Source organism: Phacochoerus africanus, chromosome 1 (assembly GCF_016906955.1).
Source record: "Phacochoerus africanus isolate WHEZ1 chromosome 1, ROS_Pafr_v1, whole genome shotgun sequence".
NCBI classification, from domain to species: Eukaryota; Metazoa; Chordata; class Mammalia; order Artiodactyla; family Suidae; genus Phacochoerus; species Phacochoerus africanus.
The window spans coordinates 159,582,798-159,595,666 of NC_062544.1; the positions used below are offsets into that span (position 1 = coordinate 159,582,798).

General features: G+C 36.5%; 1 protein-coding gene across 2 annotated transcripts in view; it reads right to left on the bottom strand.

Annotated features, from left to right (window-relative positions):
- Positions 1–12,869, bottom strand: part of CEP70 (centrosomal protein 70) — an 84,026-nt gene that overhangs the window by 12,335 nt on the left and 58,822 nt on the right. For both annotated transcript variants that reach the window (XM_047783274.1, XM_047783266.1), the window contains 2 exons: positions 12,524–12,598; positions 5,278–5,383 (listed from right to left, as the gene is read on the bottom strand). In XM_047783274.1, the coding sequence (XP_047639230.1) occupies positions 5,278–5,383; positions 12,524–12,598 (181 nt within the window). The remainder of the gene's footprint in view (positions 1–5,277; positions 5,384–12,523; positions 12,599–12,869) is intronic.

Sequence of the window (12,869 nt, forward strand, 5' to 3'; positions counted from 1 at the left end):
GTTTCTGCCGCGCCACAACAGCAACTCCAAGACTGAAGTTTTGATTGAGATTTAAACGGCTTTTTCTCCCAATTGTTCATCAAGAAAATGTTGAAACATACAGAAAATAAAAATATAAACAATAAATACTATACCTGTCAGTGTTCTCCAGAGAAAGAGAACCAACAGTATGCTTGTATGTGAATATGTGAGTGTATTTATTATAAGGAATTGGCTCACGCAACTATGGAAGCTGCTAAGTCTTGAGATCTGCAATCAGCAACCCTGGAGACCCAGAAAGAGCGAATGGTTCAGTTCAACATTTGAAGGCAAGGAACAAAACTGATGTCCCAGATCAAAGGCAGTTAAGCAGGGAAAAAGTTCCTTCTTCCTCTGCCTTTTTGTTGACCTCAGGCCTTCAACTGATTGGATGAGGCCCATTCATGGTAGGGAGGGCAATCTGCTTTACCAAGTCTACCAATACAAAGGTTAAATGTTAATCTCATCCAGAAACACCCTCACAGACACACCCAGAACAATGTTTAATCAAATATCTGGGCATCTTCTGGCCTAGATAAGTTGATACATAAAGATACATTCAGATCCCTCAGTAGATGATTAATTTTAATTTCTTAGGTCAGTCTTCAAAGCTATACGAAGACAAAAGAAATAAAAGCAAAAAAATAAACAAATGTGACCTCATCAAATTTATAAGCTTTTTTTTTTTTTTCCACAGCAAAGGAAACCATAAACAAAACAAAAAGACAACCTATGTACCGGGAGAAAATATTTGCAAACAATGCAACCAACAGGGGCTTAATTTCCAAAATATACAAACAGCTCATACAACTCAATAACAAAAAAGCAAACAACCCAAACAAAAATGGACAGAAGACCTAAATAGACATTGCTCCAAAGATGACACACAGATGGCCAATAGGCACATGAAGAGATGTTCAACATTGCTACTTATTAGTGAAATGAAAATCAAAACTACAATGAAGTATCACCTCACACTGGTCAGAGTAGCCATCATTAAAAAGTTCACAAACAATAAATGCTACAGAGGGTGTGGAGAAAGGAAAGCCTTCTACATTGTTTTTGGGAATGTAAATTGGTGCAGCCACCATGCAAAACAGTACAGCGGTTCCTTAAACTAAAAACAGAGTTACCATACAGTCCAGCAATCCCACTTCCTGGGATATATCTGGAATATCTGGAAAAAGATGAAAACTCTAATTCAAAAAGATACATGTACCCCAAGTTCATAGCGGCACTATTTATAATAGCCAAGACATGGAGGCAACCTAAAAGTCCATCAACAGAGGAATGGATAAAGAAGATGTGCTGTATATATATATATTTACATATATGTATATATATGTACACACAAACACATATACACACAATCTGGAATATTATTCAGCCATAAAAAATAATGAAATAATGCCATTTGGACATGGGGATGGAACTAGAGATTATCATACCAAGTGAAGCATAGGAGTTCCCACTGTGGTTCGGCAGGTTAAGAACCTGGCAAGCATCCATGAGAATGTGGGTTCAATCCTTGACCTTGGGTTAAGGATCCATCATGGCTGTAAAGCTGCAGTGTAGGTCACAGATGCAGCTCAGATCTGGCATTACTGTGGCTGTGGCATATGCCGGGAGCTACAGCTCAGATTTAACCCCTAACCTGGGAACTTCTGTATTTCATGGCTGTGGTCCTAAAAAAGACAAAACCAAACCAAATAAAACAAAAATACTAAGTGAAATAAGTCAGACAGAAAAAGACTAATATGTTATGATATCAATTATATGTGGAATCTAAAATATACAAATGAACTTGTTTACAAAACAGAAATAGACCCACAGACATAGAAAACAAACTTATGGTTACCAAAGGGAGAGATAAGTCAGGAGTTGGGGATTAGCAGATACAAACTACTATATATAAAATAACAAAGTCCTACTATATAGCATAGGGAATTAGATTCAATATCTTATAATAACCTATAATGAAAAAGTACACACACATATGTATAAAACTGTATCACTTTGCTGTACACCAGAAACTAATATAACGTTGTAAAACAACTATATTTCAATTAAAAATGAAATAAAAAATAATAATTCCTTAGTATCATCAATGCCTGGGCTGAATTTTAAATCTCTTAATATGTATGTGTCTTGGAGTTCCCATCGTGGCTCAGTGGTTAACAAACCCTACTATTATCCAGGAGGACGTGGGTTCAATCCCCGGCCTTGCTCAGTGGGTTAAGGATCCAACATTGCCGTGAGCTATGGTGTAGGTTGCAGACATGGCTTGGATCTGGCATTGCTGTGGTTGTGGCATAGGCCAGCAGCTGCAGCTCTGATTCAACCCCTAGCCTGGGAACCTCCATATGCCACAGGTGTAGCCGTAAAAAGACAAAAGACAAAAATGTAAACATATATATATGTATATGTCTGTATAAATCCCCTGCTTAAAGCTATGAGTTCTACTTTATATATTATTCAAGGAGAGAAAAGGGAAACCCAAAACAGCCAGCTTAAAGAGAGACAGTAAAGCCATTTCCCTATTTTCCACCATCAAGCCCAGATGATAAATAGTTATACAAGTATAAAGACAAGGTACCATTTTGATAATGAATCTTTGTCCCTACTCATACTTCAAGCTTATAACTCACAGTCTCCTGGTAATATGACTTAAGATGTTTATTGCATAGCTTTTTTTTTAGTTCAAAAGAATGTAACATTCAACATTTCACTTCTCTTATATTTAAACACATACTTTTAATGGAAAAATTAATTCCCCTCCACTGAATTATTATTGAAAACAGAGTATATTCTCCTTTATGATTTAACCATACTCGGCTGACTGGCAGCAAAAGATGTATTAACAAGGAATAAATGGGAGTTCCCTTGTTGCTCAGCAGGTGAAAGATTGGGCACTGTCACTGTTGTGGCTCAGGTGGCTGCTGTGGCATGGGTTTCATCCCTGATCTGGGGAACAGCCACATCCCATGGGTGTGGCCAAGAAAAAAAATATTTTTTTAAATGAACAAATGGAAAAATAATTTCCAGAGAGATTAGAATTTAAAAAAGAAAGCTCATAATATAGATCTTATCTTATTTAGAAAGAGTTTATAGGTACTGACAAAATTTTTTTTTTCCTTTCTTTTTCGACAAGCTCTTGGTATGGGTAAAAAAATACATTTGTAAGGGCAATCATTACAAGAAAAGGAAAGAATTAAGATGATGACTGTCCTAAGTACTTGAGGAAAAAAAGAGCAAGGACATCTCAAACCTAGCAAATGTCAGGAAAAGAACAGAACAGAACAAGAAACCATGTAAACAGAAAACTGAAAGTAAGACATCAGGAAAAAAAAACAGGTATGTCCACGAATGGTATAATCCCCGTTAAAAAGAACAAAGTCTCTCAAAGTAAACCTAAGAAACAAAATGAAATTCAGTTAGATACTGGATAAAAGAGAGTTATCTAAAACAAGACAGCTTTCATAAAGGTGCCTAGACATAAAATGCACACAGAGATATATGAAAAGCCAACAATAATCAATTAGAAAATGTATGGGAAAAAAGACCCCATTCACAGTAGCAATTAAAGTTATAACTAGATAATCTAGGAAATAAACAGAAAATTTGCAAGAGCTAAATTTAAAAATATATAAAACTTCAATGAAAGCAAAAAGGAAGACACAAATGTAATTAGATATATTTCTGAGTGAGATGACTCAAAACTATAAATGTGTTATTTTTCCAAATAGTGATCTAAAAAGTTGTTCAATTTCAGTTCATCTCAATGGGATCTACTTTTGAATTTGACAAATTGTTCATACAGAGGAATAAATGTGCTAAAATATAGCCAAGGAAAAATTTTAAAAGAACAATAACAGAGTTCCCGTTATGGCTCAGCACAAACAAATCTGACTAGTATCCATGAGGATGCAGGTTCGATCCCTGGCCTTGCTCAGTAGGTTAAGGATCCAGCATTGCTGTGAGCTGTGGTATAGGTTGCAGACATGGCTTGGATCTGACGTTGCTATGGCTGTGGAATAGGCCAGTGGCTACAGCCCCGATTCAACCCCTAGCCTGGGAACCTCTATATGCCGTGGGTGTGGCCCTAAAAAGACAAAAAAGACTAAATAAATAAATAAATAAAAGAACAATAACAAGATAGTAACCCTAAAATGCATTAAAACCTACTATAAAACTATAGAAATTAGTACAGAAATGGAAGACACTCGAAAGTCTAAGGAAAAAACCTGTGTGTCTAAGGGAAAATGGTACATGATAAAGGTTTCGTTTCAATAAAGTAGAGAAAGAATGGTCTATTAGAAACTGCAAACTCAGGAGTTCCCTTTGTGGCGCAGTGATTAACAAATCGGACTAGGAACCATGAAGTTGCGGTTCGGTCCCTGCCCTTGCTCAGTGGGGTAACGATCTGGCGTTGCTGTGAGCTGTGGTGTAGGCTGCAGACGTGGCTCGGATCCCGAGTTGCTGTGGCTCTGGCATAGGCCGGTGGCTACAGCTCCGATTGGATCCCTAGCCTGGGAACCTCCATATGCCGCGGAAGTGGCCCAAGAAATAGCAAAAAAAAGGCAAAAAAAAAGAAAGAAACTGCAAACTCAAATGCCTGTAGAATCCAGGTAAGAGCATAAATGGGTGAAGCAAGGATGGGTTGGGACTGTGGCAGGAAAAAAGCCTAATTCTGCATGATAATGACTATATGAGAATCTGCTGCCAGATTTCCTGGCTTTTTTAAGAAAAACTAGTAGAAATAAGGACTTAAATAAAATTTCTTAAATAAAAAATTAGCAATTAATTCAAAGTTTAAAAAACCCTACATGGGCCCAATAAACATGACTGCAGGCCCAGTTCAGTCAATAAACTACCAGGCTTAATTACTCATTTATTTGATAATAAATGGTCTATAAATCAAGGAGTTATATCACTATATCACATCAACCACAAAATTAAATTTCAGATGAGCTAAATATCTAAATTTTAAAAAGCATACAAGGACGTTAAGAAATAGATTTACTCATCCTGCTCTGAACTAGGCCTAAGTCTCTTTTCAAGGGTAAGACAACTTTTAGCCAAGTAGACATATCATGGCAAGACAGGACAGGCTAAGCACACAAACACAGGGTACAAGTATTTCTTTTGCTTTCTTTTTTTTTTTTTTTTTTTTTTTTTAGTATTTCTTACCAAATGATAATTTGTTACACTATAATTGAAACCGAAGTTCACTGTAAACACCAGTCTTTTTGTCAATACCTGAAAGTATCTCTGGTCCATTAGAGCCTGATGCTGTTTATCTCTGCTGGGCTCATCTTTGTCCTCTTTGTCCTCAGCCTTTTTTTGACTGATAATATCTTGTAATCTAAAGGGGGAAAATACCAAGATAAAACAAAATGTTTTTACCAGACATTGGATTAAGATAACAAAATGAGCCAGTAATCCAGCTACCCTCCCAAAAGCTTTATGTCATTTTACACATACGTGTGTATGTTCATGCACACACACGCATATACTCATACACAATTTTTTTTTTTAATTTTAAGCCATACTGTCCCTACAGAAAAAGAAGTCCCTCTCAGTCAACACAAATTCCTGAAAAAAAAAAAAAAGAATCTGGCTAATGAACAAAGTTCTAACCATTCCCCACCACTTGCAAAAAAAATAGAAGAGGAAAGAACTACAGTAAAAGACGAAAGCAACTTCCAAGGTGCTCCAAGATTAGATGCTTTAATAAGGGGAGCAAGAAACAATGGGTAGGGCAAATGGTTTGGGCACTACAGCAGCAAGAGCTAGGCAGTTTGGTCCTTCCTTCTTCATACTCTACTTGTGTCAAAGAGCAGACAACAATAATACCTGGGCCAAGCAAGATGGCATGAAAACTCATTTCCCAGGTCGCTACTAGAACTCTGGGGGAGAGTCTCTTTGCCCAGAAACCTAACACACATGGGAGTATTCACCTAGAAGCAAATGCTTGCCCTTCTCCAAACATCTCTAAAGTCAGCTGTGGTAGACACTTCTCTCCTACCCATCATGCCTTTGAAAGAAATCCCTTATTCAATCCACTTCAAATCAACCATCTTAAATTTGAGTTGTCCTTTTAGTTTCCTGTGAAACCCTAACCCATTAAACTGATTTCATGACTCATTAATAAGCTTGACTTGCTATTTATAAAACAGAAAAGCAATACTGGAATCATGTTATTTGCCTACTAAAAAAACAAAGGCTTCCCACTTCTTTGTGAACTAAATATAATCTCCTTGGATTAGCATTTGAATTTTTCCATGCTATTAATCCTAATCCAATATTTCTCCCGACTCCCTTCTTAACTCATCTCTTACCCTACAATTATCTCCTCCACTCACATGTATTCCTCTTGATCTTCTATCAAGCCTTTCTCTGCTTTCTGGTGAGCATATATCAGAAACAAAATAGCTCTAGAAAAAAGGTCATCCTCCTTCCTGTAGTAGATGCAAAGACCTCAGAATCTATCTTCCACTTGACTTCCCTACCTATTTACTATATTCACATACTTAACAGTATTGCCTAGAGGTACTGCCAGGAGCATATAGCCTAGTATACAAAAGCGACATAAAGAAGCCAATGTACTCTCTAATAGGACAAGTAAACTGATACATCTGAATTTAAATGTTAGTTATTCTTTCATTCAGGTGAAAATGCAAGTCTGATTAATAAATATTATACAATGGATATTTAACATTATAGCTACCAGTATAGTTACTTAAACATATCATTGCATGTACTAGCTACAGTCACTCTAGGAAATGAAATGTGATTCAATTAACTAATGAATAAAGAGATACTTTTATTTAATAATGACAACATCATACACTTGGAGCCTGGTGATGATAATAATTAGTATTTATAGAATCTTCTTCTAAGCACTTCATATGTATTAATTTATTTAACCCCACTGCTTTTCTAAATTTGTAGAAGATTTGTAAAAACTAAGGACTCATGGGAAATTGACCTTTAGATCACCTAGTCTCACAGTAAATATTTGCCATAGCATAATATCCTGAAAACCTTTGTATTCCATAAAATTACTCATGAAAAAATAACAAGGTTCAGGAGAAAAGTACAATCAGAAACCAGACCATTTTAAAACTGATAAAGATTTGTAACTAGCCAAGTAACAAAAATAATAATTGGTGCTTCAGAAGGTGAGTTAGTTTAAGTATTTCTGGAGGTTGACTATTACAAAACTCTTATCCAACAGAGCAGAAATGCTGGCTTGAGAATGCTAAGACTATGAAGATGGAAGCAGAGGTCCTGGCCAAAGAAGCTAAGGTTAACTTAGGTGGGGGAAGAAATGCAACTTTCCCAAAGCCTACAGTCTAATGCTGAGGCTCAGAAAGGGACGCCTAGGTGCAGTTTCTCATTTTAAATTTTCTTGAAACTGAACTGAAAGGGCAATTGCCTGTGTACAAGCAAAACTTACTCCCTCCCCGAAGTATAGTATACTGCCCTTCTAAATCCTTATACCTAAGTAAAAAGTGCATGTAAATAACATCAATTTCTATGTTATACTATTAATCATTCCCTTATTTTCCAATTGTATATGATTCAATTGGTGTTTAAGAAACTTGTGTCTGAACAGAATATGCTGTGCTGAGAAATATATCAGGGTAATTTCGTAGTCTCCAGAGGAGTAAGCAGAGCCTGAAAGCCATAAAAATCCCCTAAAATGGCTAAGGAATTCTTTACATACTTAGCAGACATCAATTCCCTGTAGCCGGCAGCAAGAGCTGTGTTTCTTTGTGGGATCTGGGAAATCCAGAAAAATGCACTTCCAGCTTAAAACACTGTGTTATATCTCCTGTTTTCTATAGCCATCTTCATAAGATAAGTTTCTACGTACAGACACTTCACAACTTTTAACTGTCTGGTCAAGCTTTTCCATCTCATGGTGACTCCCATTACAGAGTTCTCTGTAAGATGTGGGGGCGCAGTAGGGCTTAACTAAAACTCTTCTTCCATTCTGACTCAGTATTTTTCCACTTCTGGCCCTCCCCTATGCCCATGAAACAACAGGAGTCATCTGTGCAGCATATCACTGACCTCTGCCTGGTGCCATTCCATGGGGAAAAATGGGAAACCGAGGAGCTAGCCCTTTTCTTTTTTGGTCTCTTCCTTATATTATTGCAGTAAGTAAATAAAGCCTTGATTGTTTATTTTTCAGTTTGCCTCATTGTCTTAAATAACCACCTCAACTCCTGTCAGCTCAACACTAGGATGATGATATTCTGATTTTGTTTTCTTCTAGCAAAATACAAATACTACTGAAAAATTTAACAGAATTAAGAGTAATACCACTGGTTACCTTTCACTGCCAGACCTACTAGATCATTTTCTAGCAAGAAAATTTTATAACCAACTTGCTTGTAATATTAACTCAAACAAGAGGTTTTCCCATGTTAAATTAATAGCCTCATTTGATACTGAAGATTGGTTAGTGAAAAGGTAACTGCAGATTTGAAGGAAAAAATTTAATTTTCTCTGCTTATAAAAGGGAAAGAAACTTTCCTGATCTTTTCTTGTAGCATTTCCTTTGGGAAACTTGTAGTTGTAAATCCTTTCTCTAAGAAGGTGAGCCTCCTGCCAATTTATATCTTAGCAATGATTTGAGAGCCTTAGAACTATCTCTCTGAAATGTGGGCATCAGAGACAAGGGTGCCTTGTCTCCTTTTCCCTGTTGGAGTTTAGCCTAGGCTCCTGACTCTAAGTTGAAACTTCCTCTTTGTCATGAAGATACAAGAAGTTTTATTTTTCCTTTGGAAAAAGACAATTAACATGTATGTAATGGACTGTATCTGCCTGTAATGTACTGTATCTTATATCAAAGGGTGAGGTTTCTTTCTGTCTTTTCAATCTCTTTAGCAGATTGACTCTAATGAACACTGCAATCTAGTTAGATGTTTATTCCAACTGTTACATAAAACTGTTAATTTTTTTCCCTAGAATGTGGAGAGGACTCACTGGGTTGACAGAATTTTATTTTTATCTTTGATTATTTTCCTAACATCAGTAGTTCTTTGAAAAAAAATATTCTACCTCTGCCTCTGCAGAAAATAAAAATTTGAAAAGTATTATATTGAAAAAGTTTTTTTCACTGGGTGTTTTGTTTGGTTCTAATTATTAGTGTGGTAGTTAAGAGTGTGCACTTGAGAGTCCAAATGCTTGGGTATGGTTCTGATTTCTTTCCAAGATCTTCCACGTACCACCTGTGCAATATGGGCAAGTTATCTAACAGTCCTAATTCTCTGTCTCACATCAAAATACTACAAAAGTTCCAAACTTAAAAACAAATTAACAATAGACTTGCTCTACATCTAAATTCCAAATGTAAGTTTCCAAAAACACAAATCATTTCTTCGAAACACAAATAATGTCTTCAAAATTCAGCAGAAAAATATATCAAGGATTGGTTCTAAATCAACATTTTAAAGTCTAATAGTGAAAAGTCACTCCAAAAACCAAAGCCCAGGAGTTCCTACTGTGGCTCAGTGGATCAAGGACCCAACATTTTTTCTGTGAGGATGAGGGTTCAATCCCTGGCCTCACTCAGTGGCTTAAGGATATGGCACTGCTACAAGCTGTGACGTACACTGCAGATTTGGCTCAGATCCACTGTTGCCATAGCTATGGTGGAGGTCTCAGCTGCAGCTCCAATTCAACCCCTGGCCCAAGAACTTCTGTATGCCACAGGTGCAGCCATAAAAAGAAAAAGAAAAACAAACAAACAAACACAGAGCCCAATTGAACAACAAAAAATATATACAGCCAATTATTCATTAATTATTCTCATTATTCATGATAGTTATATTCTATAAAGTGGTCATATACACTGAATTAGTAAAGACTGAACCACTGCTACAGGGTCAGGTTCCTGTGCACCTCTGGTCACATTTTCCTCAGTTGATCAACATACAACCCTTGTTTTATGTGTGATAATGTTTTAAGACATCTTATTTAATATCATTGTTTCATTAACACTGGACTTATGGCTAACAGCACCATAACACATGCCTAAATGAAGTTTCTTTTTTTTCTCTTTTCTTTTTGCTTTTTAAGGGCCTCATCCATGGCATATGGAAGTTCCCAGGCTAGGGGTTGAATTGGAGCTGCAGCTGCTGGCCTACACCACAGCCACAGCAACTCAGGATCCAAACTGTGTCTGTGACCTATACCCCAACTCACGGTAATGCTGGATCCACAACCCACTGAGTGAGGCCATGGATTGAACCCACATCCTCATGGATACTGGTATGATTCGTTTACACTGCGCCACAATAAGAACTCCCTAAATGAAGTTTCTTTAACACATGTATATTCCCTGTAAAGTACCTCACAGCCTTCTTATGTGCAGAACACTAGCACTTCAACATTATGCTTAGGGACCATCTTGGAGAAATCATCAACAAAAAGCATAAAATGAAAAAATAAAAGTGGCATATGAAAACAAGAATGACTGTTTACATTATGAAAGCTGAAACAGGAGAGCAGAGCATGATCTTATTCAACACCTGGAAATAGTGTATTGTGCATGTCCAAGAATGATTATTAAAGTGCCACAACTAATGATTTGGAGATTAAAAACAAATTTTAGTAGGTAGGCAAATTCACAAATACACAATCTGTCAATAATGAGGAATGACTAGACATCTCTATGAATATAATAAGTATTTATGTGTGTATCTTCACCGACACATTTACACTAAAGCCAATAAGATCCCTTTGAAGGGGATTAGGATATGCCACTCTAAAAATATGTCACTTTGACATAAGAAATGTTTTAAACTGAAAGAATTTGAGAAATGGCAGGTGCAGGAAGGAGCCTCTGATCTCCCTCTTCTCCCCTAAAGTAGGCTGTAAGACCACGAGACAGGAGCCCTTCCTATACTCAGAGTAAAGAAGCATCTTTATCTCTGAAGACAGAGGAGCACCAAAAGGAATCCAAGTTTTCCCCAGTTTATTATCCTTAGCTTATACCTTTTTGTACTATCATATTTTCTCAAAACTTTCCACTCTTCATCAAATCTAGTATTAAAATGCTCAGGCTTAACTGTTTGAGTCTTCATTTCTTCTAATGTCATGTAAAACTTAGATTAAATAAATTTATAAACTTTTCTCACATTAGTCTGTCCTTGTCAGTTTTTCAGGTCCAACCAGATATCCTAAGAGGGCTGAGAAGTTTCCCCCTACTACACCTTCTCCTCTGACTTTTTAACTCCCTTACATCCTCCTTTTCTGAGTTGCTTATGAACAATTTTCCTATCTCAGTTAACACTCCAATAATTACCTAGTTATTCGGGCCTAAAATTTAGGCATCTTGACTTTTCCACCCCCTCAGCTGCCTATATCCCCAAATCCATCACCAAGTCCTGTCATAACACCATGTCCTCCAACATCCCAAACACTTCTCACCACATCCACTACTGCCACCTTTGACCATGTTACCACCACCTCTTGTCCAAACTCACACAATAGCAACTGTCATGCTATTTTACCTTTGGTACTTATGCTATATCACAACTATCTTCTTTTTTCATTGCCTTTCCCCCTTCATGTAACCTCCCTGAGAGCAGGGACATTTTTACCACTGTAATTTCGGTATCCAGAATGCCAAGCAGAGAGAAGAGGTACTATAGATATCCAAAATGTCAAGCAATAGTAGGAAGGACAAAAACAGTAAATGAATGAATGAATGCAACATTTTCGAACCTTCCACTTCTCTTTCTTTTTTTAGTTTCCCTACCCTACTATTAACGCAAAATGTAATCCCTGGATGGCCAGAATACTTACCTTTCTCTGTGGCATGTGTTGCCATAAGAAGGAAAAAACATAGCTGTCACTGAAAATTCAATCAACATATGCTAATTTAACTGATTTAATACATTTAATGCACATATTAACTCATGCCATTTAAAAAATATTTCATCCCAATGCTTACCTCACTGCTTCAAGTCCCATTTCCTCAAATCAAAGAATACACATAGCTAATCTTCAGAAAATACTATTACTATTTGAGGACCAACTTTTGTAAACTCCTCTGAGTACGTGCCTTTCAAAGTCATAAAAGATAAAAGTAGGGGATATGAATGGCTCACTGTATCCACCCTGGTACCTTTAGTTTTAAAGTATGATAAGGCTATGTATTATTCAGGTCATGACTAACACTAATTTCACTGATTCTCTTAGAATTCCTCCATGACTTCCAAAGATAGTTTTCTAATTAAAATCTTTGGCTTTTATTATATCAGGCAATTAAATTTCCCTTGTTCTTATTTAAGATGAATATATAGTAAAATCCAATACAGTACAAACTTTTAAAATTATGGAACCAGAAATGTCCCTTTTTAATGTTATTTTCCCCCTATTAATTTTAAGCCAAGGCCACCTTGACATAAGCTGACAGGTAATAAGAATAAATTATAAGATATAAAATACTAATAAATTCTTAACTTTAGTAAAATATAATTACTTGATGTTTTTCTTAAGAGCTTTCTCCAGCTTCTTCACCTGTTGTTTATAAAGTCTTAATTCATGCTGTGTGGGCCTGTAGAAAATAAATCATGTTGAAAGCATTCAATTTATTAACTATAAATGTGCTTAATAATAAACAATAGAGTATATCCTGCTACTTGTCACAAATATGCTTAAAAATTCTTAAAATATTTCATGACTGCTAACAAGGTATTTATTTATTTACTTACTTTGTGGCCGTCCCTGTGGCCTATGGGACTTGCCAGGCCAGAGCTGTGACCTACACCACAGCTGCAGCAAGGCCAGATCCTTAACTCTCTGTGCCACAGTAGGAACTCCCACTA